At 45.2% G+C, this 23,808-nt stretch overlaps 1 protein-coding gene across 5 annotated transcripts in view; it reads left to right on the top strand.

Moving 5' to 3' along the window:
* sorcs3a (sortilin related VPS10 domain containing receptor 3a) overlaps positions 1–23,808 on the top strand; it is a 294,433-nt gene that overhangs the window by 256,070 nt on the left and 14,555 nt on the right. For all 5 annotated transcript variants that reach the window (XM_061830272.1, XM_061830273.1, XM_061830271.1 and 2 more), the window contains 2 exons: positions 10,193–10,379; positions 16,692–16,825. In XM_061830272.1, coding sequence (XP_061686256.1) covers positions 10,193–10,379; positions 16,692–16,825 — 321 coding nt within the window. The remainder of the gene's footprint in view (positions 1–10,192; positions 10,380–16,691; positions 16,826–23,808) is intronic.

Here is a 23,808-nt window from a genome sequence, read left to right as displayed (position 1 = left end):
GCTTGTTACAGGACCTGTGACACTTTTGATCTGTCCAACACAACGTCTTTAAAAGGTCTTCATGACCACAGACATCAAGTTGACAGGCCTGTAGTTATTCACACCTGAGATTACAGGTTTCTTGGGTACCAGGATGAAGGTGGAGCGCTTGAAACAGGATGGTCCTTCGGGCATTTCCAGAGGTCTGCTGAAGATCTTTGTGGCAGGATCTGTACACAACGACTAGGTCTACCGTTTTGTTAATCTTTTTGTTGTTCAAAGATGCCTCTTATATCCAGTTCATTCATGGTCAAGGTATAAGTCAGAGGTGTTAAAGTGGTCAATGGTGTGCCATGGGGGGTTTGGGGTGTGAAATGTCCTTTGTTTTTCAGCAGTAAAATATGTTCACATCATCAGCTACCCTATGACTTTTCTCCACAATTTGGGAGAACGTTACCTGTAATTGGTTAGCAATTTTAATGATTGATTTGGAGTCTTTAGCACTAAACTGTTTTCCTTCCCTTTCGTTTTTGCAATGTTTTTTTCTCTTTTGAGTCAGTTGGTTTCTAGTGCAATTGTAAGGCCCCTAACCCCACTATGATATGCAACCTCTATAGCCTGGTTTCTTAAGTTTGGCAGTAAATCAAGGATTGTTTTTACTAAACATGCGGAAATTTTTTGTTGATGCAAACACCTCCTCACCAAAACTGACATACAATTTAATAGCATCTGAATATTTATCCATGCTGCTAGTTTGATTTTCAAAGACACTCCTGTTTGTGCAGTCAAAACAGCTTTGAAGTTCTGTTTTGTTGCTTCATTGGTCTACTCTTTCCCTGATTTTACTGAAGGCTTCGTGCATTTAAATATGTGCCTGTATCTAGGTATTAAGTATATTAAGCAGTAATCCAAGAAACCTCGGGATACACGAGCAATAGCACGATACACATTTTTTTACTGTGGTATAGCAGTGGTCTTAAGTGTTATTTTCCCTGGTTGGACAGTCTATCCGCTACTTGTATTTAAGGAGTTTGTAGTTGAGTTTAGCCTTGTTAAAATCTCAGAGAATAATGAGTGAGTCTGGGTGTTTATTCCCAATCTCGTTTACTTAATCGGCGAGTTTTAGCAGTCCTGCCTTCATGCTCCATATCTTGAGGTGAAATAACATAAAACGATAATGATGAAAGAGGCAAATTCACACAGTGAGTAGATTTATAGTTCAAGAACGGTGACTCTAAAAGCAGGCTGAGTATGTGTCATGGACCAGCGGCACGGGGACAGACCCAAAAAGCATAATGCTCAGAGTGGTTTTATACCAAAAACAGGTCAATACCAAAAGGCAGTCCAAAACAAGTGGAAGCACAAAAACGCTAGGCTAGTAGCAAGGTCCAGAAACATAAATGAGGTCCAATGACTGTGAGGCCAACTAAGAAACATGACGAGATGTGGTCAAACTACAGAGGCACAGGCTCGCTTGGACAAGGGATCGCTCTACACTAAACTTTTGCAGAGCAGTTGAGTATCCCAGAATGCAGTGAAGCATGCAAAAATGAACTGGCAAATGCCGATGACACATTCACCACTTAAGTGCTTGGTCAATTAGTGTCCCAAATGCAACACAGCTGTGACAGCTGTCAGAGGTGTCACAGCCCAGAGCACCGACTTGGCCACGCCCTCACAGGAAGCTCTGCCCATGGTAGTGGCCATGCCATGCCCGAGACAGAGCCCAAGGCGTGGATCCGGGATCCAACAGAACAAAAAAATGGAAATAAAATGACCAGGGGAAATTGGTAGTGGGTCCGGGGTAGGGAACAAACCCCCCCACCCCAGTCTATTTGGTGACTGTTCAGGCCACCCAAAGCGAGGCGTCTGGCCGAGCAGGTCAGGAGGTCGGCCATGACACCAAGGACCAGGGTCCCCATGGGGTGACTCGGGTCGACGTCCTCAAGGAGGAACCCAAAGGCATAGCAGGAACCAGATGGGAGCAGGTGACAGCTCCGGACGAAGGCCTCCCAGGATGTGGTCGCGAGCCTATGGCTGCTAACGCTGGTAGAGTACCGCCAAGGCTTGGGCGAAAGGCTGCTGTGGGTCGGTTGATGAGACGTGAACATGAGGCAGTTGTGGATAGGTCACCGCTGAGGCATGGTTGTCCGGTGGCCGAGGCGTGGTCGTGAAGCAGCCCTAGATCTGTCGCTACCAAAGCGTGGTCGAGAAGAGGCCGTGGATCTGTCGCCGCCAAAGCGTGATCAGGCGGCCGAAGATCGGTCGCCATCGAGGCATGCTAATCAGGTGCCCAGCAATCGGTTGCCATCGAGGTGTGGTCATCAGGTGGCCGGGAATTGGTTGCCGCTGGGGCATGGTCATGAGGCGGTCGCCACCGAAACAGGAGGAGAAGGCGGCCATGGAGGGTTCGCTCTCAGGACAGGTGGCCGTAGGGGGTTCGCCGCCAGGACATGCGGCGGTGGATGTGTTGCTGTCAGGACGGGCGGTCATGGACGTGTCGCCGATGAGGCGTGGTCATCGGGCGGCTGAGGATCGGTCGCCAACGAGGCATAGCCGTGGAGATCAGGTGGCCAAGGATCAGTCGCCAACAAGGTGTAGTCGTTAGCCGGCCAAGGATTGGTCGCTGTCTAGGCATGAACATGGTCATCGGGCGGCCAAGGACCGATCACCAATGAGGCGTGGATGTGGTCCTCGAGCGGCCGAGGATTGGTTGTCGACGAGGTGTGGACGTGGTCATCGGGCGGCCAAGGATTGGTTGCCATCGAGGTGTTGTCATCAGGCGGCCTAGGATTGGTCGCCATAGAGGTGTCGTCATCAGGCGGACGGGGTATATATAAATACTGTGTTGCTGGATTACTGCATCTGGTAGGCTTTCCACGGGCATTGATGAGTAATGATTGATATTTGCACGGATGACGAATTGCTGGAGAGAGAGAGGGAAAGGTGAGGCACAAAGCACCGGGCCCAGACCTTGTGTCCCCATCCTGCCTCAAAGTCTGTGCAGACCTTGCTCCTGTCTTCCCAAAGATCTTCAACAGGTTCTAGAACTGTGTGAAGTAACAGCCTGCTTCAAACGTTCCACCATTATACCGGTCCCCAAAAAGGCAGCAGTTTCAGGTCTTAATGACTACATGCCTGTTGCCTTGAGATCTATGGTCATGAAGTCCTTTGAATGCCTTAAGAGCGTCAAAGGTCCGTAGCTGGACCCACTGCAGTTTGCCTATCGAGCTAACAGGTCTGCGGATGATGCAGTCAACATGGGTCTGCAGTTCATCCTTGAATATCTCGACAGTGAGGGTACCTATGCGAGATCCTGTTCGTGGACTTCAGCTCTGCGTTCAACACCATCATCCCTGAACTCCTTTCCTCTAAACCTCTCCAGCCCAGTGTCTCGCCTGCCATCTCCCAATGGATCTACAACTTCCTGATGGACAGGACACAGCAGGTGAGGCTCGGGGACACCACCTCATCCACATTCACCCTCAGCACCGGACCACCCCAAGGTTGTGTCCTCTCACCTCTGCTCTTCTCGCAGTATACTAACGACTGCACCTCTTGACATCTGACTGTAAAACTCCTGAAGTTTGCAGATGACACCACGGTCATCTGCCTTATTAAAGACGGCAACGAGTCTGCATATCGAGAGGACGTGGCGAGAATGGAGCTTTGGTGTGGTCAACACAACCTGGCGTTGAACACTCTAAAGACTGTAGAGATGATTGTGAACTTTAGAAGGCAACCTTCACCACAGCTGCCCCTGACACTGTCCAACGGTCTTGTGGTAACTGTCGAGACCTTCAAGTTCGTGAAATTACAGTCCCAAAGGACCTGAGGTGGGAGACGAACATCAACTCCATCCTCAAATAAGACCAGCAAAGAATGTACTTCTTGCGGCTTCTGAGGAAGCACGGCCTGTCACAAGAGCTACTGAGACAGTTCTACACAGCGGTCATCCAATCTCTACTGTGTACCTCCATCACAGTCTGGTTTGAGGCCACCACAAAAAAGGACAAACAACTGAACGGATTATCAGCACCACTTTACCCACTATTGAGGACTTACACGCAACGCGAACTAGGCCCAGAGCAGGCAGTATTCTTTCGGGTCCTCCACATCCTGGCCACCAGCTCTTCCAGTGGGAAAGTGCTGCAGATCAATGCAAGTCAAAACTAGCAGTCATCCGAAATGTTTTTCTCCCTCTGGCAGTTATGTCATTAAATTCTTGATCAGCTATCTTAGGCAATGAAGTCATTACATTCTAAATCAGCTAATGTACTATTTTCTGCCTTGTGCCATTGTTGACACTCACACTTTGCTGGTCCAATCAATAAGAGTATTAGTAATTTATTTTGTCGACTATTGCACAATTCGTCACTTTAACCTGCTCCATTTGCACAGCTGTCATTCCACTGGTCAATATACTCGTCTATTACGGGAACCCCGAACAGATGACTCTGTATAAGTTTAACACATTGTGGGATGTTGACACACTTGTTTCGTACCTATTCTAAACGAAGAAGATTTTACATCTTGCACGACTTTTATAAGGAATAGTTCCTTTGAATAGAAATGTCTCTTCTTTGTTCTTGCTGGTTTGTGGTTCTTTGTTCTGTATGTTGTACCAGGGCAGCACTGTCGACTGGTGAAAGTTTTTTTACACACTTGACCAAATAAAGGTGATTCTGATTCTGATCACAATAATTATTTTCGCTCTTTTTTATGGCACAGTTAATTACAAAATGGCTTGCAAAACAGGCTGAAGATAAATCGTTATCGTGACATTGTTTTACCAATTAATATTGAATTACCTGCTTACTTCCTGGTTGCCGCATGTTGACTCATCTCAGGAAAACTGAAACAATGCAGCTGTGTTTTGGGTAAAGCTTAAAATTTGCATTGCACGCCAAACTCAGAAACTGTGGAATAAATGACTTTAGTTTATTAGGGGACAGATTCCTAAGCATTTCACAACCATAGTTGTGCTGTGCTTAGGTCCATTAAGTGAAAGTTGACTTCATAAACGTACATACGTTTCCACATACTGCTGGAAGTGTATTTCCAGGAGTGGAGTAACACATCAGGCGACCACCCCAAAGCCATCCATCCATCCATCCATCCAGGTGGTTGGTGCCTGTCGTGGTGGCAACCCCCGAACACGATTGCGGACACCAACAGTGAAGGATGCTGTCAAGCTGAAGAAGGAGTCCTGTCGGCCATTTTTGGCCAGTGGGACTCTTGAGGCAGCTGATATGTACCTACTGGCCAAGTGGAATGCAGCGTCGGTGGTCACTGAGGCAAAAATCCGGGCATGGGAGGAGTTTGGTGAGGCCATGAAGAACGACTTGCAGATGGCTTTGAGGAAATTCTGTTCCACCATCCGGTGTCTCAGAAGGGGAAAGTAGTGCACTGTCAACGCTGTGTACAGTGGGGATGGGGCAATGCTGACCTCAACTCGGGATGTTGTGAGTCGGTGGGGAGAACACTTCAAAGACCTCCTCAATTCCACCAACACGTGTTCCCATGAGGAAGCTGAGTCTACGTGCTCTGAGACGGGATCTTCTATCTCTGGGGTTTAGGTCACCTAGGTGGTTAAAAAGCTCCTTGGTGACAAGGCCCCGGGGGTGGATGAGATTCGCCCGGAGTTCCAAAGGTTCTGGATCGTGTGTGGGGCTGTCCTGGTTGACACGCATCTGCAACATTGTGTGGACATCGGCGACGGTGCCTCTGGATTGGCAGACTGGGGTGGTGATCCCCCTTCTTAAGAAGGGGGACTGGAGGGTGTGTTCCAACGATAGGGGGATCACACTTCTCAGCCTTCCTGGTAGGGTCTATTCAGGGGTGCTCTGTGGTGTTCGTTCTGGTCATGGAATAGTGGACCAGCTCAACACCCTCGGCAGGGTTCTCAAGGGTGCATGGGAGTTCGGCTAACCAGTCTTCTTCTTCTTCTTCTTTTCCTTTCGGCTTGTCCCGTTAGGGGTCGCCACAGCGTGTCATCTTTTGCCATCTTAGCCTATCTCCTGCATCTTCCTCTCTAACCCCAACTGCCCTCATGTCTTCCCTCACCACATCCATAAACCTTCTCTTTGGTCTTCCTCTCGCTCTTTTGCCTGGGAGCTCCATCCTCAGCATCCTTCTACCAATATACTCACTCTCTCGCCTCTGAACATGTCCAAACCATCGAAGTCTGCTCTCTCGAATCTTGTCTCCAAAACATCCAGCTTTGGCCGTCCCTCGAATGAGCTCATTTCTAATCCTATCCAACCTGGTCACTCCGAGCGAGAACCTCAACATCTTCATTTCTGCCACCTCCAGTTCAGCTTCCTGTTGTTTCTTCAGTGCCACCGTCTCTAATCCGTACATCATGGCCGGCCTCACCACTGTTTTGTAAACTTTGCCCTTCATCCTATCACAGACTCTTCTGTCACATAACACACCAGACACCTTCCGCCAGCTGTTCCAACCTGCTTGGACCCGTTTCTTCACTTCCTTACCACACTCACCATTGCTCTGGATTGTTGACCCCAAGTATTTGAAGTCATCCACCCTCGCTATCTCTTCTCCCTGTAGCCTCACTCTTCCCCCTCCACTTTTCTCATTCACGCACATATATTCTGTTTTACTTCGGCTAATCTTCATTCCTCTCCTTTCCAGTGCATGTCTCCATCTTTCCAATTGTTCCTCTGCATGCTCCCTGCTTTCACTGCATATGACAATATCATCTGCGAACATCATGGTCCAAGGGGATTCCAGTCTAACCTCATCTGTCAGCCTATCCATTACCACTGCAAATAGGAAGGGGCTCAGAGCTGATCCCTGATGGAGTCCCACCTCCACCTTAAATTCCTCTGTCACACCTAAGGCACACCTCACCATTGTTCTGCTGCCATCATACATGTCCTGTACTATTTTAACATAGTTCTCTGCCACACCAGACTTACGCATGCAGTACCACAGTTCCTCTCTTGGTACTCTGTCATAGGCTTTCTCTAGGTCCACAAAGACGCAATGTAGCTCCTTCTGACCTTCTCTGTACTTTTCCACGAGCATCCTCAAGGCAAATAATGCATCTGTGGTACTCTTTCTAGGCATGAAACCATACTGTTGCTCGCAGATACTTACTTCTGTCCTGAGTCTAGCCTCCACTACTCTTTCCCATAACTTCATTGTGTGGCTCATCAACTTTATTCCTCTATAGTTCCCACAGCTCTGAACATCCCCTTTGTTCTTAAAAATGGGAACTAGAACACTTTTCCTCCATTCTTCAGGCATCTTTTCGCCCGCTAGTATTCTGTTGAATAAGTTGGTCAAAAACTCCACAGCCATCTCTCCAAATTGCTTCCATACCTCTACCGGTATGTCATCAGGACCAACTGCCTTTCCATTTTTCATCCTTTGTAGTGCCTTTCTGACTTCCCCCTTAGTAATCATTTCCACTTCCTGGTCCTTCACTCTTGCCTCTTCAACTCTTCCTTCTCTCTCATTTTCTTCATTCATCAACTTCTCAAAGTATTCTTTCCATCTATTTAGTACACTACCGGCACCAGTCAACACATTTCCATCTCTATCCTTAATCACCCTTACCTGCTGCACATCCTTCCCATCTCTATCCCTCTGTCTGGCCAACCTGTAGAGATCCTTTTCTCCTTCTTTCGTGTCCAACCTGGTGTACATGTCTTCATATGCCTCTTGTTTAGCCTTTGCCACCTCTACCTTTGCCCTACGTCGCATCTCGATGTACTCCTTTCGCCTCTCCTCAGTCCTCTCAGTATCCCACTTCTTCTTCGCTAATCTCTTTCCTTGTATGACTCCCTGTATTTTGGGGTTCCACCACCAAGTCTCCTTCTCCCCTTTCCTACCAGATGACACACCAAGTACTCTCCTGCCTGTCTCTCTGATCACCTTGGCTGTCGTCGTCCAGTCTTCCGGGAGCTTCGGTTGTCCATCGAGAGCCTGTCTCACCTCTTTCCGGAAGGCCGCACAACATTCTTCCTTTCTCAGCTTCCACCACATGGTTCTCTGCTCTACCTTTGTCTTCTTAATCTTCTTACCCACCACCAGAATCATCCTACATACTACCATCCTATGCTGTCGAGCTACACTCTCCCCTACCACTACTTTACAGTCAGTAACCTCCTTCAGATTACATCGTCTGCACAAAATCTAATCTACCTGCGTGGTTCTACCTCCGCTCTTGTAGGTCACTATATGTTCCTCCCTCTTCTGGAAATAAGTGTTCACTACAGCCATCTCCATCCTTTTTGCAAAGTCCACCACCATCTGCCCTTCAAAGTTCCTTTCCTGGATGCCGTACTTACCCATCACTTCTTCATCGCCCCTGTTTCCTTTACCAATATGTCCATTACAATCTGCACCAATCACAACTCTCTCGCTGTCTGGGATGCTCAGAACTACTTCATCTAGTTCCTTCCAGAATTTCTCTTTCAACTCTAGGTCACATCCTACCTGTGGTGCATAGCCGCTAACCACATTATACATAACACCCTCAATTTCAAATTTTAGTCTCATCACTCGATCTGATACTCTTTTTACCTCCAAGACATTCTTAGCCAGCTCTTCCTTTAAAATAACCCCTACTCCATTTCTCTTCCCATCTACTCCGTGGTAGAATAATTTAAACCCTGCTCCCAAACTTCTAGCCTTACTACCTTTCCACCTGCTCTCTTGGATGCACAGAATATCAACCTTTTTCCTAATCATCATGTCAACCAACTCCTGTGCTTTTCCTGTCATAGTCCCAACATTCAAAGTCCCTACACTCAGTTGTAGGTTCTGTGCATTCCTCTTTTTCTTCTGACGCTGGATCCGGTTTCCTCCTCTTCTTTGTCTTCGACCCACAGTAGCTGAATTTCCACCGACGCCCTGCAGGTTAGCAGTGCCGGGGGCGGGCGTTGTTAACCCGGGCCACGACCGATCCGGTATGGGATTCTTTAGATGAACGCTCATATTTGTTTGGCACAGTTTTTACGCCGGATGCCCTTCCTGACGCAACCCTCTGCATTTATCCGGGCTTGGGACCGGCCTACAGATTGCACTGGTTTGTGCCCCCATAGGGCTGCATTCGGCTAACCAGTCTACATGTGTTTTTTAGACTTAGAGAAGGCATTTGACCGGGTCCCTCTGGGAGTTTTGTGAGGGGTTCTTCGGGAGTATGGAGTACCAAACCCCCAGATACGAGTTGTTCGGTCCCTGTACAACCGCTGAGTTGAGTTTGGTTCGCATTGCCTGCAATAAGTCGGACTCGTTTTCGGTGAGAGTTGGACTCCGCCAAGGTTGCCCTTTGACACCGATTTTGTTCATAACTTTTATGGACAGAAGCTCTCGGCACAGCCGGGGCGTAGCGTGTGTGCAGTTTGGTGCCTTAGCTTCGCATCTCTGCTCTTTGCTTGCAGAGGTTGGCTTTATCAAGCTGTGATCTCCAACGCTCACTGCAGCGTACCCGAGTGTGAAGCGGCTGGGATGAGAATCAGAACCTCCAAATCTGAGACCATGGTCCTCAATCGGAAAAGGTTGTTGTGCCCTCTCCGGGTCGGGGATGAGGTCCTGCCCCAAGTGGACGAGTTCAAGTATCTTGGGGTTTTGTTCACGAGTGAGAGAAGAATGGAGCGGGAGATCGACAGACGGATCGGTGCAGCGTCTGCAGTAATGCGGACTTTGTATCGGTCCATTTATATTACACCAGATACTCTGATTATTTTGTCAAGTCTAAATGCTACATTTGTAATGTTGATTTTTTTTCTTGGGAACGACATTTAATTTGTATTATTGACATTTGTATCTGCAATGTGCTATATTGCTGATCATCAATTGCAAATTCATTAATAGGTTCTCCGTATTATAAAAATTGAAATTCTTACTCTGTTGGTAAAACCAGTGACGGAGAGCACAGTCAGTTGTCTATGAACTCTGTGTCCTTCAAAATGACCTATGGTTGTCTTCTTCTGAGTGTATACATGTGAAAGTAGACTAAACATTGGATGTCACAAATTCAGTCTATCCCTTTTCAATAACAACAAGCCATTCTGTCCTCTTAATTTAATTTCATAGCGTTTGTCTTGTTTCAGAATGTCTCACTAAATGTTCCCATAGAAGTGTGCGTATGCTGTAGTGTCCTTCTACAAAAAAGATAACATGGCATCATTCCATTTTATTTTTGGATTGTAGACCAAATGACACTTGTGCTGTCTTTCAGGGTGATTCTCTACGGACTAACATCCAACTAGATTTTGGCGATGGGATAGCCGTGTCCTATTCGAACCTCAGCTGGGCTGAAGAGGGCATCAAACATGTCTACAAGTCTGCGGGGATATTTTGTGTCACAGCTCTGGCAGAAAACTCCCTGGGTTATGACACAGCAACACTCTATCTGCATGTCACGTGTAAGTGTCCACATTGTCGCCTAGTACAAGTGCTGTTGTACTTGGCAGTTGCATAAGTGCAAAAGCTGCTGAATTTCAGTACTTACACTCGATACAATACCATAAATCATATAATTGAACAGCATATTAATAAATGACACTGAGGGATTAGTAATTAGTTACACCAGAATTTTACTTAAGCTCATGTTAAACAAATTTTAATACACGGAATGCAAACAAAGCACTTGCAATTGTTTTTTAAAAAAAAAACATGAAAAAATGCTTAACTTTGGTCTTTGCAAAAATGTACATTTTTGACAGGTAATTTTCTTTAAGAATTTTAGAAAACATGCAATATTGTTCTAGAATGCATGTGTACTACTTTTAAGATTGGATAGTCATAAATTACTATGTTTTCTATTTTTCTCTCAGCTAGTAATAATGAGAAAAGTAATATTAGATTTTTATGATGGTAATGAGTGATTACACTGATTTTATATCAAGATTAATTTCAAAGCTAGAGTTAAATTTAACAATCTGATCTAATCTACATCCATAACTCAGATTTGAAATTACACCTCCAAGGTTGTTCAAATTTTAAAAAATTATGATGAAGAAAGGTTTGAGGCCGGGCAGTGCTGTCTGGGGAATTAGGTGTAGGGTAGAAAGGGTTTTAGTTTGTTCTCAATGCTTGGTCAGCCAGTCGGACCTGAAGGAGTTGACCCCTCTATCTTCACACTGCACATTTTCAGTCCTCACATTGTGCATACTCTGCACATTGGGCACATTCACATCGTATTCAAGGGACCCTGGGGGACTGGCACTGGTTATGATGGGGCAGGTGTTGGACCGGGGGCTGCCACATATGTCCTCTTCTGATTTCCAGTCTGGGGTCGTGGGACCTCCCTGCGTCCTGGGGAATTAGTGGGACCCCCCTGATTGGGGCCCGTACTCAACGGGCTCGCTGACCACCCAATGGGCGGAGGGGCTGGCCTCATCCTTCTTCAATGTGCCAGATCAGCAACTCCATTCACCAGTTGACTCACATGCATTTTATATGTAACAGTATTCATTCAGTAAGAAATGTTATCTACATAGTAAACAGTGTTCCCCTGTTATTTGCAGGGCCAATGTTCCTTACACCCCTGCGAATAACAAAAATCGGCAAATAACAGATGCAGTATTAATACCTACACATAATATCTATCATACCTTTGCAACCATAAAAGGAAAACATTACATTTTCTCCAAAATTGATGGCATGCCTTAAGTGCACAACTGCCGTGTGACTTATTTAATTATGTAAACTTAAACACAATGGTTACACTTTTAGCGGGTTCGCTAGCATATTTTAACATGTACGTAAGCTACTATATGATGGCACTCATATGGTGCAGAGAAATAATTACTTTTTACATCATTAAGCATGAAGCTTACATTGCCGCACTCACTGTCTGTGTAGGCAGGTCATTTTGTGACGATGTTGTACATACTCGCAGTGTCACATTGAAACTAATATTATCACACAACAACGGAATAACTATATTCCTTTATAACTATAAAACAAAAGAAAGAATGCCTGTTTCCGTCGGGAAAGCGCTACAGAGCACTGCAAGTCAAAACTAGCAGGAAATCAAACAGTTTTTTCCCACTGGTAATTAAGTCATTACATTCTTAATCAGCAAATTTACCATTTTCTGCCTTGTGTCATTGTTGGGGCACTCACGTTGTTCTGGTCCAATCAACAACAGTATTAGTAATTTATTTTTGTAGACTATCGCGCGATTCGTCCCTTTAACCTGCTCCCTTTGCATAACTGTCATTGCACTGGTCTTTAACGGGAACTGCGAACAGGTAAAGGGACTCTGTACAAGCTTTACACAATGTGGGACATTGACACACTTATCTCATACCTATTCTAAACAAATGTTGCTCGACTTTTATAGGGAATAATTCCTATAAATAAAAATGTCTCCTGTTCTTCGTTCTTGCTGCTTTGTTGTTCTCTGTTCTCCATGTCGTAGCAGGGCAGCACATTCCTTCTGTGTTTTTTACACACGTGGCCAAATAAAGCTGGTTCTGATTGTGACTCAAGAAATAATTACACACAAACACAAAACATGGACTTTAAAGGAAGACTCTCCCCAAAATTCCTATCTACAATCAAAGTAAACAACATTTTTGAAATCTAAGCAAAATCGGAATATGTGCCTGCTTTCACAGCCAGACCCAGTAGAAACATCCTTCACCCCGCCCCTGACGTCACCGATGCTTACCATTACAGACCATTCGTTCTCGCTAAGCCAAGATGGCAAAGTGATGTGCAACAAAACCGAGAAAACACACCCAAATTTATCATTCTTTAACCTCTCGTGGGGTCAACCTGACACGATAAAGCTGAAATCTGTACGCATCTAACCATTACTGGTTTTTAGCCACTTAGTGATAGCCTCTCATACTGGTACTTTATAAGCAACAACATACTTTATGAGGCAGCACTCTGGCGCAGCTGTTAACCATTGGCTTCACAGTTATGAGGACCTGGGTTCAATCCCGGACCTCCGTGTGTGGAGTTCGCATGTTCTCCCTATGTCTGCGTGTGTGTAACCTGCCTCCTGCCCACTGACAGCTGGGCTAGACTCCAGCACTCCTGTGACACTCGTGCAGCTGAGAAAATGGATGGTTGGATATATACGTTTAATTAATTTAGGGAAATCCCCATTTTTTAGCATTTTATATTCCAGATATAAATAAACCATTAGTCCTACGCCATACTCAGAAAATAAGCTTGCATTTTTGATAAACTTTGGACATAGCCCATAGCATTCATATAGCTCACATAGCATTCACATAAAATTCCAAGACCATTAAAAATGTGTACTCACCAATTTTCCACTGGATGTACAAGTGTTCTTTTCATCAAACTGTCATGGATCATAAGTAAATGGATATGTAACACGTCTTCGTCCAAACAAACAACTTCATATCTATTGTCGAGTATCTAGTATCTATGTTATTCAGACAAGTTGATCATGATCCAAGTTCATTCCAGTTCCATTTTTTCTTTGACAGGGTTCGCACGCGGCCCTAAAAGTCCCTAAAAACTCCTAAATTTTCGAAGGTGCATTTAGGGGCTCCTAAAAGTCCTAAAAGTCCTTAAAATCCGTGAAAATCGGTCAAGCCCCTAAAAAGGCCTTAAATTAAAAAAATATCAAAGGGAGGACCTCTACCGCCAAAATTCTCCCTAAAATATAAACTAATCTTTCATGTAAAAAAAAATATCGATCTGTCTGGCGTCCAAATCAGCCGGAAATTGTCAACGGAAGTCACCATGTTGACAACTAGTCGCTATCTTCTCGATATTCCATTGTTTGTTTCCGTGAGTAGGCATTTCACTTCGTCTTCGTTACGACGTAGCGTAGTTCTTTCATCGATCCAACTTGTATCACGGGGAAGTGCATTTTTCAAGAAGCTTGGGTTGAAAGTAAGGAGTTTGGGAGCTGGGTTCGTCGAGTTCCAAAAGATCGGCACATGTTTTACTGCCATCTGTGCAAGCAGAGTTACCTTATAAAGACGGGCGTCAAAGCGCTGGAGTCGCACCGGAGACACGCTGATTTGGCGAAGACTCTCTCATCTTCCGTTGGTATGAATCTGTTTCTAAAAAAATCAAGATAGTGAAGCATCAACTTCAGGCAGTGGTACTAGCAGTGCATGCGCACTAGGGATCGGAAAAAAAACACTTACTTTCATAATCGGTTTTAACCGGACAGTTGTAGCAAAAAAACGATTAACCGTTTTAAAACTGGTACCATAGTGGTGTTTACATAATTCACCCGCGTGACCTCGAGTTGGGGTGCGGGGTTCCACACGGACCGTTTTTGTTGTTGCTCTTCTGGAGTGACGAGTTCACAGAGTTCCCCCCGTTATGGGAGTAGTGTTTTGATGTCTGCCAATAAAACAAGTTTTGTTCCTGTGTCCGACACTCCGCCTCCGACTCCTTTTCTCCGGCGCTACACCATCGGTCGTTAATTTACTCCGCGGTAATGGGGTAGTTTGTACACAATATTGACAAACAAGCTTGTTGAATGTGGCTTTCAACAACGCACTCGTGTAAGTTAAATTTTTGTGATTTTGTTTGTAAAATTTTTTAATGTTGACATTATTCTTTCGGACTTTCAGAAAGGGCATGAAAGTATACCGAGCGTTTACTCGATGCCATTTTTGATGTTTCTTTGATTTAACTGAATGTCTTTTGAGTCCAACTTTACTCTAACAGCGAAACTTGAAAAAAGTGGAAATGATGTTGAAAAAATAGCACAATGTGGAGTACCGGAACCGGAAGAAATGATTGGAAATTTTAAACGATTTCGAAAGTCTGATTATGGTTTCGGTTTTAACAAACCGAAAACCGGTTATAACTTCGTACCTGGCTACATTTGGCATCGCTGCCCACTTTTCATCTCTACTGCCTCAAAGCCAAAAAAGACAGAATAGAGACTGACATATCAACGCTTATTGAGAAGGCTGAGAGGCTGTGTGAGGAGGCAGAAAAAAAGAGCAATCTGAGGTTTATCACCGAGGCCAATGCACTCAGAGGCAGAGCAAAGGACAAGAGAGCCACTTTGGCACCACTGCAGCAACAAATAGAGGAGGCACTGGGTAGGCTCAAGGAGCTAGAGTAGGGGTGCTGAAACAGACATCAGTAGAAGACATTTGTGTATATAGTTGCAATTGTAGTTAGAATCTGTTTTTCTGTATACTGTTATGTGAAGACATTGACAATGGTCATATCAATGAGAACTACCACAAGGGGCGACAGGTGATCACTGTCACAGGTACTGAGATACTGGAACATTTGATGAACCAAGAACGGTTGATGGCACCATTGGGTGAGTCTTTTTTCCTGACTCTTGATTTCCCACGATGGCCCTAAATGTTTTCTGTGTTAGCCCTAAATTTTTCATGTCAGCAAGAATGCCCCTAAAAAGCCCTTAAATTTTTTGGGTCAGACTGAGTATGAACCCAGTTTGACCTTTTCAAACTCACCACAACAGTGGCATTCTGCTACAGTTGGCATTAGGTCACAAAGAGAACATGAACGCAAGTCTTTCGAAACGAGCCTGTCTGGAACATCCCCAAGGCCCCTTCGTCACCGTCAGGCCCCATCTCCAACACGTCAGGTTCCGCCTGTGTGTATTCTTCCTCAAACGCTTGAACATTGTACTTTGTTATTTTTGTTTTGTCTGCTCAATGGCAGGAGTAGTAATAACACGGTGCATCGACTCGTTGTTATACTCGCTTTATTGCCTCTTAACACACAACACTTACTGGTTACTTTTTATGGCGATGCGTGCATCCAAACCTCCCTACCCCCTTCACGCCATCCCCACCACCGGTCGATCACAGCTCGTATTTACGGCGATGTACACACAGGCTTGAACATTGTACAATATGCTATTTTTGTTTTGTCATTATTTTTCACAAAAATCAGCCACAAAATGCGAGATACTTTATCCGTTCGGTGAATCGTATCCACGAGTAATTGGGGGTCAGACCAGCAAGCACTGCAGGCATGGCAAACCCTGATTGGCTGTCAGTTTTCCAGCCAGGCTCATTGGAATGTCTGAGAGAGGAATTTCGATATTTTCTCCAATTTAGAAATATTTCTTGGTGAAATTTGTAGATAACTCTGGCATTAAAAGAAACACTGAACCCTCATCTAATAACTTTTAATGTATGCTCACATTCCTATTATTTGGGACAAAGTCTTCCTTTAAACGCTATTTAAATCCTTCCAGCATGCTTTTTGCCACTCCTAGCATGCTTTACAGCACTAAACACCTCCTTAGTGCCGCAAACCATGCTGCCTCGTGAGCGCCATCATATGGTACTTTACGTACACGCTAAAACACATGCGAGCATACAGGCTAACAGTGTAACTACTCTGTTTAAGTGTACTTTACTGGATAAGTCACACAACAACATTTACAAATGTTGGAACTCAGTGTACACATAAGGTGCACCACATTGCAAGGCGCCATGTCTCATGTGGCACCTCGTCTATTTAGATGACAATTTAAGACCCCTGCAATCGTGAAAATACGGTAGATTTAAAAAAAAGTAATTGGAGAACAAAATCTGCAGGGCTGCCATTCCATTTTAATATTGACCAAGCATTTGTTTCAAATACAGTACAATATATAGTATTGACCAAATACAGTATAATCTTTCTCATCATTTTCAGAAAGGCTTCAGGGCACATATTTTTGTTGTTGTTTTTCCTATTTTACTGAGAACTCAGATAAGAACTGCATTGTATACTTGTTTTCTCAGGTCCTGTGGAGCTTGTCCAGCTTCTTGCTCCCTTTGTTGTCATTAGAAACAAGGAGGTTAACATCTCAGCAGTTGTCCTACCCAGTCATCCCCGCACGATTACGTATTTCTGGTGGCTTGGAAACACCACTGAGGTACCATTTCACAATATTTAGGTTTGAGTGGCTGATAGTGGCTGTGTATACAATGTTTATAAAAAGCTCACAGACCCCTATTCAAATGGTAGGCTATCATGATATTAAAAAAAAGCAAGATGTAATCTCTCTAGACCTTTTCCACCATTGCACAAGTGTGCACACCCTCTTCAAATTGGGAATGTTTGGAATTAACCAATCACTATCAAACTCATGTTAAATCGGATTCAGCAAACACATGGCACCATTTAAATTGTCCCTTATTAACGCTGCCAAATTTTCAGCTGTACTAGCAGTGTTTTTATGTTTTCAGCAGAAGCATGACATTTTTGTGGTATTGTGGAGTTTACATAATTCACCTTCGGGACCTCGAGTTAGGTAGTGGGGTTCCGCACGGACTGTTTTTGTTGTTGCACTTCCAGAGATCGGAAGTAGTGAGTTTCCGCCGTAATGCAGTTAGTCTGATGTCTACCATTAAAACAAGGTTTGTTCCTGTCTTCGACACTCCGCCTCCGACCCCTTTTCTTCGGCACTACACTGGTGACCCCGACGTCAGTCCCGGCGTGTCCGACACTGAACTGAACATGGCAACCCCCATCCTCAAATTGCCGGAGTTTTGGGAGACGTCCGCGGCAGTGTGGTTCGCTCAGACGGAGGCTCAATTCGACCTCCACGGGATCTTGGACGATACCGCGCGTTATTACCACGTTGTCTCAGCCCTCGGGAGCTCAATGGCGGCCAGAGAGGTGAGTTTCATCACATCTCCCCCGGTCCGAGATAAATATGCTGAGCTCAAGGCTTACCTCCTCAAGGTTTTCAAGCTTTCACAGCCAGAGCGTGCCCGACGTCTTTTGACTATTAATGGACTGGGGGACAGCAAACCTTCCGAACTCATGGAAATGATGGTAAATCTGCTGGGCTCAGAGGAGCCCAACTTCATTTTCATGGGATGTTTTTCCTCAGGCACATACCGCTGCATATTCAGACGGCGGTCGCTAACTGTACTATCACTGAACCCCGTGCCCTGGCAGAGGAGGCCGACCGTTTCTTCCTGGCTACCCAGCGCTTCTCCTCTGAGGTGCTGGCCTGGGCGCGCAGTTATTCGCCCCAGGGCGCGGGGGTGCCATCCAGCAGGGGCGCCATCACCACCAACGGCCAGGCTGGCACAGGCTTGTGGTACTTCCACGCCCATTTTGGCGCGAAAGCAAAGAGCTGCCGCGCCCTTTGCAACTACGACGCATCTGGAAACGCCAAAGCCCGCCCTCCGTATTGGCCGTGAGCGTGGGCGTGAAGAGCCGGCTGCTGTTCATCAAGGACACCCTTTCTGGGCGTAAATTCCTTTGTGACACCGACGCCCAGAGGAGCGTCCTTACTGCCACTGTGGAGGACGCCGCTGGCTCGCCCCTACACATCGTCCCTAAACCGAGTGGCGGCTGCTACCCTGTTCCACACATTCAGGTCTTCTCTGCCTACCTCGCGGGCAAAACCCTGTTCTCCATGGTCGACCTGGTGCGCGGTTATCACCAGGTTCCCAGGCACCCCTCAGACGTTCCCAATACAACTGTAATCGCACCATTTGGCCTTTTCGAGTTTCTGAGGATGCCCTTTGGTCTCAAAAACGTGGCCCAATCTTTTCAACGTTGAATGGATTCAGTGCTCAGAGACTTGTAAATGGTGAGATCTTTGTGTTCATCTATTTGGATGACATCCTTGTCGCCAGCTCCTTGGAGGAAGAAAATATGATGCACCTCCGGGACCTCTTCGCGAGACTCGAGCAGCATGGCCTGATCATCAACCCGGCGAAGTGTGTTTTCGGGGTGCCCTCCATCAAGTTCCTCGGGCACCTCATTGACAAGAACGGCGACCCCCTTCCGGCAAAGGTGGAAGCCGTCTCTCCTTCTCCCCGACCTCGCTAGGCTCGGGGGCTCCGGGAGTTTCTGGGGACGGTGACTTTCTCTCACCGGTTAATCCGCCGGGCAGCCCACACCATGCGCCCGCTGTATGAGGCTCTTAAAGGCAAGGCCCCCGACCAGGACCTTGACTGGAAGGCTGAGAGGATGGAAGCTTTCGAGGCCACGAAGGCCGCACTGAGTGGTTCCGCGATGCTGGCCCACCCGTCCCACGGGGCCCCCATCGCTTTCAGTACTGACGCATCGGACTACGCCGTTGGGGCCTTATTCAAACAGTGGATCGGCGGCGCCTGGCAACTGCTTGCCTTTTTCAGCTGTCAGCTGGTCCCCAGGGAACACAAATACAGCACATTTGATAGGGAGCTCCTCGGCCTCTGGCTGGCGATCCGCCACTTCCTTTCCCTATTGGAAGGCCGTAAGTTCATTGCATATGTGGACCATAAACCCCTCACTTTTGCCATGTCCAATGTGGCCGAGCCGTGGTCTGCCCTCCATCGGCACTGCGCATCTGGGTCTCAACTACTGAGCGCAGACCAGGCTTCGAACCACAGGGTGCAGGCCCTCAAGACTTCTGACATGGGTTTGTGCCTGGAGGAAGTCGCTGTTGGTGACTCGCGCATGAGGTTGTTGTGCGACCTCAACAGAGACTGTTTCCGTGGACAGGGTCAAACCCGCTCACCTGGACATTGTCTAGCCTTTTGGGTTGGCTCTCCCCCTGCGCCGGGGTCGTCCCCTTTTGCCCTGCGCCCCTGCACCTGCTGGGGTGCTCTTGACCCTGCCAGGGCCCTTGTCCCTTGACTCAATGGACAGTGCGACCCCGCCCCCCTCGGCCCCTACAGTGCACACCCGCGGGGGTCGGGTCGTCATCCCTCCATGGCATGGGGATTTTGACTATGGGAGAATTCTGGGGGGCGCTTGTGTGGTGTTTACATAATTCACCTGCGGGATCTCGAGTTGGGTTGTGGGGTTCTGCACGGACTATTTTTGTTGTTGAACTTTCAGAGTTAGGAAGTAGTGAGTTCCCACCATAATGTGATTAGTCTGTTGATGTCTACCATTAAAACAAGGTTTGTTCCTGTGTTCGACACTCCACCTCTGATTCCTTTTCTTTGGCGCTACACTATAAGTCACTGGCATTTGGAACCATTCCTAAATCCCTCCACCATACTCGGGCCCAATTCTAGCTAAAAATGAACAGCTCAGGGCAGCACGGTGGAGCAACTGAAGAGTGTTGGCCTCACAGTTCTGAGGACTAGCATTCAAATCCCATCACATTTGGACCGAACTCACCTCTATTGGCAACTTGTTCCATTTGTGTGGAGCATGGTAGCGAAATGCTGCTTCACCAAGTTTGCTTTGGACTCTGCTCTCCATCATTTGAGTTGATCTCAGAGCCCGACCTGGTTTATATTTCATTATCATTTCTTTCCTGTATTCAGGAGCTAAACCATTTGGTTATATATAGACCAGTAGCAGAACTTCAAAATCTTTTCTAAAGCTGACTGGAAGCCAGTGTAAAGACTTTAGAATAGCAGTTATATGCTTTGACCCATTTGTTCTGCTCAGAACCCAAACTGCTTCATTTTGAATGTATTGCAGCTTTTTAAAGTTGTTTTTGTGGAGTCTAGTCAGAAGACCATTACGATATCCATCCATTATCAAAGTCGCTTATTCTCACAAGGTTCAGAGGAAAGCTGGAGCCTATCCCAGTTAGCTTCGGGTGAAAGCCAGACTACACCCTGAACTGGTCACCAGTCAGTCACAGGGCAGATATCAACACCATCACTGAACGGGAATCGATCCCACGCTGCCCGCGCCAAAGTCAGCCGTGTGTACCACTATACCATCAGTGACTCTTGGCCGTTACAATAGTCTGGGATAAAAGGACGGATGAGCTTCTCTTGGTCTGCTACATGCAAGCCTTCACTCTGGATATGTTCTTCAGATGGTAAAACACAGTTTTAGTAATTGATTTGATCTGAGTTAGTCGCGATTACTAGATTAAATGAAATGGAATTAATGTGAATGGATAATATCATCGGGAGGGATAGGACCGCTTCCGGTTTGACATAATTTTTAGATTATACGTTGTAAATCTCGTTTATAATTTATGAGGCAACAACCAGCCACGAGGAGAGCGTCAGGTAGCCCAAGAGAGCTCAGCGTGGCATTAGGGCAAGTGTGTCCCCAAGAATCTAGCGTGGTGTTGGCCTTTTTATATCCCTGGAGAAGGCACAAATGGATGTTTTCACACCCGAGGTTGAACAGGGGGCCAGACCGAGCCTTGATTGATCCTTACTCTTCACTTTAAGATTAATTTGGTTTAAAACAGTAGATTTATATTAAGTATGAACTAATGGGTTTCAGATAATGTTGACATTTTTCCTCGAGCAATGACTAGTCCCACGGTCAAATGTTCATGTGTCAAATGGCTATAGATCAGGGGTGTCAAACAAATTTTTGTCGAGGGGCACATTGTAGTTACGGTTTCTCTCAGAGGGCCGTTATGACTGTGAAACCATAAAAATATTTCATCATCTCAATGCTAGAACTACTTTTGGAATCAGAAATCAAGGATTATGGGTTTTTAAACTATTGTTCATGTTTGGTCAATGCTTGCAATATCTCAACATTATCATTTATGGAACACAATTCTCTGAAATGTTGGTACAAATTTTCACAAGAATCATGGAAGCTGACAGACTAGATTTATTTTAGCAGGCCGGGCCTTGAGTTTGACATCCGTCCTATAGAATGTCGCAATTATATCTCTGCTTATCATAACATTTATTTATTTTCTTTGTTTGCACATTTAACACAGATTCAGCGTCGGACATTCAAGTTTGCAGGAATCCAGTCACCATTGATGGTCATTTTATTGTTCAAAATATACATTTGTCCTGTCTTTCTAGTATTAGTGAAGAAGATTCTCATCTGCCGTGGTGCTCCATCACCTGTAGGCATTCCCATAGACCAGGGGTGTCAAACTCATTTTTGTCAAGGGACAACATTGGAGTTCCAGCTTTCCTCAGAGGACCGATATGAATGTGAAAGCATAAAAACCTTGAACCGCCTCATCATATTTCCACATGGAATGTATAAACTACTTTTGGAATCGGAAATATAGGGTAATGGGTTTTTCAACGATTATTGTTTGGTAACACAAAAAGGCTTGCAATGCCTCAACGTTATCATTCATGATATGACAATTTGAAATTTTGGTACAGATACGAACAAAATCATGGAAGTTAATACACATGATTTCCCTTCCCGGGACACATACAAAAAGTGGACGTTCCCGAAAAAGTGCTATGTACTCTGTGTTCCGATAGGAGAAAAAAATATCTTGTGTACTTATTTCTGAAGTATAACTTGTAAGTCCAGTAGCCTATTTGTTATACATTTCACTCAGTCTACATTTTTATGTCTGAAGTTTGTCAAAATTATTTTGGTTGTTTGGACTCATATTTGAAGTTTTCAAAATATAATGATTGACCTGTATTTACACTGTTAGAAGTAACCTGAGGTCACCATTTAACAGTCTGTTTTACAACAAATTTTAGTGCCCAAAGCGGGGCAGACATTTTCAGCGTTTTTCCAAATTGGTCATTTTCATCACTGATATACGACCATGTGCGTTAATCACAAGAAGACTTTTCAGCACCAGACCGTCACACCGATTCCGGTCTGCGGGCCGTATGTTTGTCCCCCCTGCATTAGAGGTCCACTGACAAAAGTTAAATGACATAGTGAAGGCCAAACGATGTCAAGTTTCCAGATCACGCTAATATAAAATGGTGTGCCATATTCACACTAGAATTTTGGAAAGATAAATACCTCTTGTATAAATGTAAGACAATTAACACAAATTTCAGTCAAAACCTTCACTTCAAAAAAGGTTGGTTTGTCGAAATCTTTTGGGATTTTTTTTTTAATGGAGTGCCATTTTTTTTTTTTTTTTATGTATACCTTTACAAAGGATGCATACCTGAATGGTGCACCCTCACTGATTCATAATACTGTTCAACTAAATTTTGGTCAAACATTTCAGACTGCTCATGATTTGCAGCAAGATAATCGCAAATAAATGTGAATATTTTCTGAAAGTTTTTGTATTCATTTGCACAAAAACAATCTGGAAAATCTGACAAGTTGTTATTTATTGATTTTTAAAGCAAAAATATTGTGGTCCGGACTACTTGAGAACTAACTGGGGTGGGCGGCACAGTGGGGCAGCTGTAAAGCATTGGACTTCATAGTTCCCCCGTGTGGAGTTTGCATGTTTTCCCCGTGCCTTGTGGGTTTTCTACGGGCAGTCCGGTTTCCTCCCACATCCCAAAAACATGCAACATTAATTGGATACTCTAAATTGCCCATATGTGTGATTGTGAGTGTGACTGTTGTCTGTTTTGTATGTGCCCTCTGATTGGTTGGCAACCAATTCAGTTTGAACCCTGCCTCCTGCCCGATGACAGCTGGGATAGGCTCCATCACTCCCACGACCCTTGTGAGGCTAAGCGGTTAAGAAAATGGATGGATGGATAGATTGATCTACCTTGGATGTGGTGGTTCATTGAACAAAAAAACGGAAAAAAAAAATCCACAATATCTACAGTATCTTTGACAAGGTAACTTTCAAGCCCGTTTCACATGGATGGATGGATGGTTTCAAGTGAAGCATACATGTGTTAAAATAGCCATAGTCAAGGCTTGGAGATTGCTGTTTACTTCTGCTCTACTTCTAATCTGACTGAGCTTTAGCTTTTTTGCAGGACGAAAGATTCCACTCTTACAATGTCCAAAGTTGGTAGACATACCACAAAAGACTGACAGCTATAATCACAGTGGAAAAAATGGTTCTATGAAGTATTGACTTGATAATTTTGCATGCCACTTTTTAGATTTTTATTTGTAAAAAAATATATATTTCATAAGAATGTATAATTTTCTTTCTGGTTTATAATTATGTGCCACCCTGTGTTAGTCTACTCCATGAAATCCCAATAAAATTTTACATACAGTTGCCAGAATGATTATCTGAGAGTATATGAACAATTTGGAATTATCAGGATT

The sequence above is a fragment of the Syngnathoides biaculeatus genome, chromosome 9, assembly GCF_019802595.1.
Source record: "Syngnathoides biaculeatus isolate LvHL_M chromosome 9, ASM1980259v1, whole genome shotgun sequence".
NCBI lineage: Eukaryota > Metazoa > Chordata > Actinopteri > Syngnathiformes > Syngnathidae > Syngnathoides > Syngnathoides biaculeatus.
Note: the sequence above shows the minus strand (reverse complement) of the source record. Positions and strands in the feature narration are given on the sequence as shown.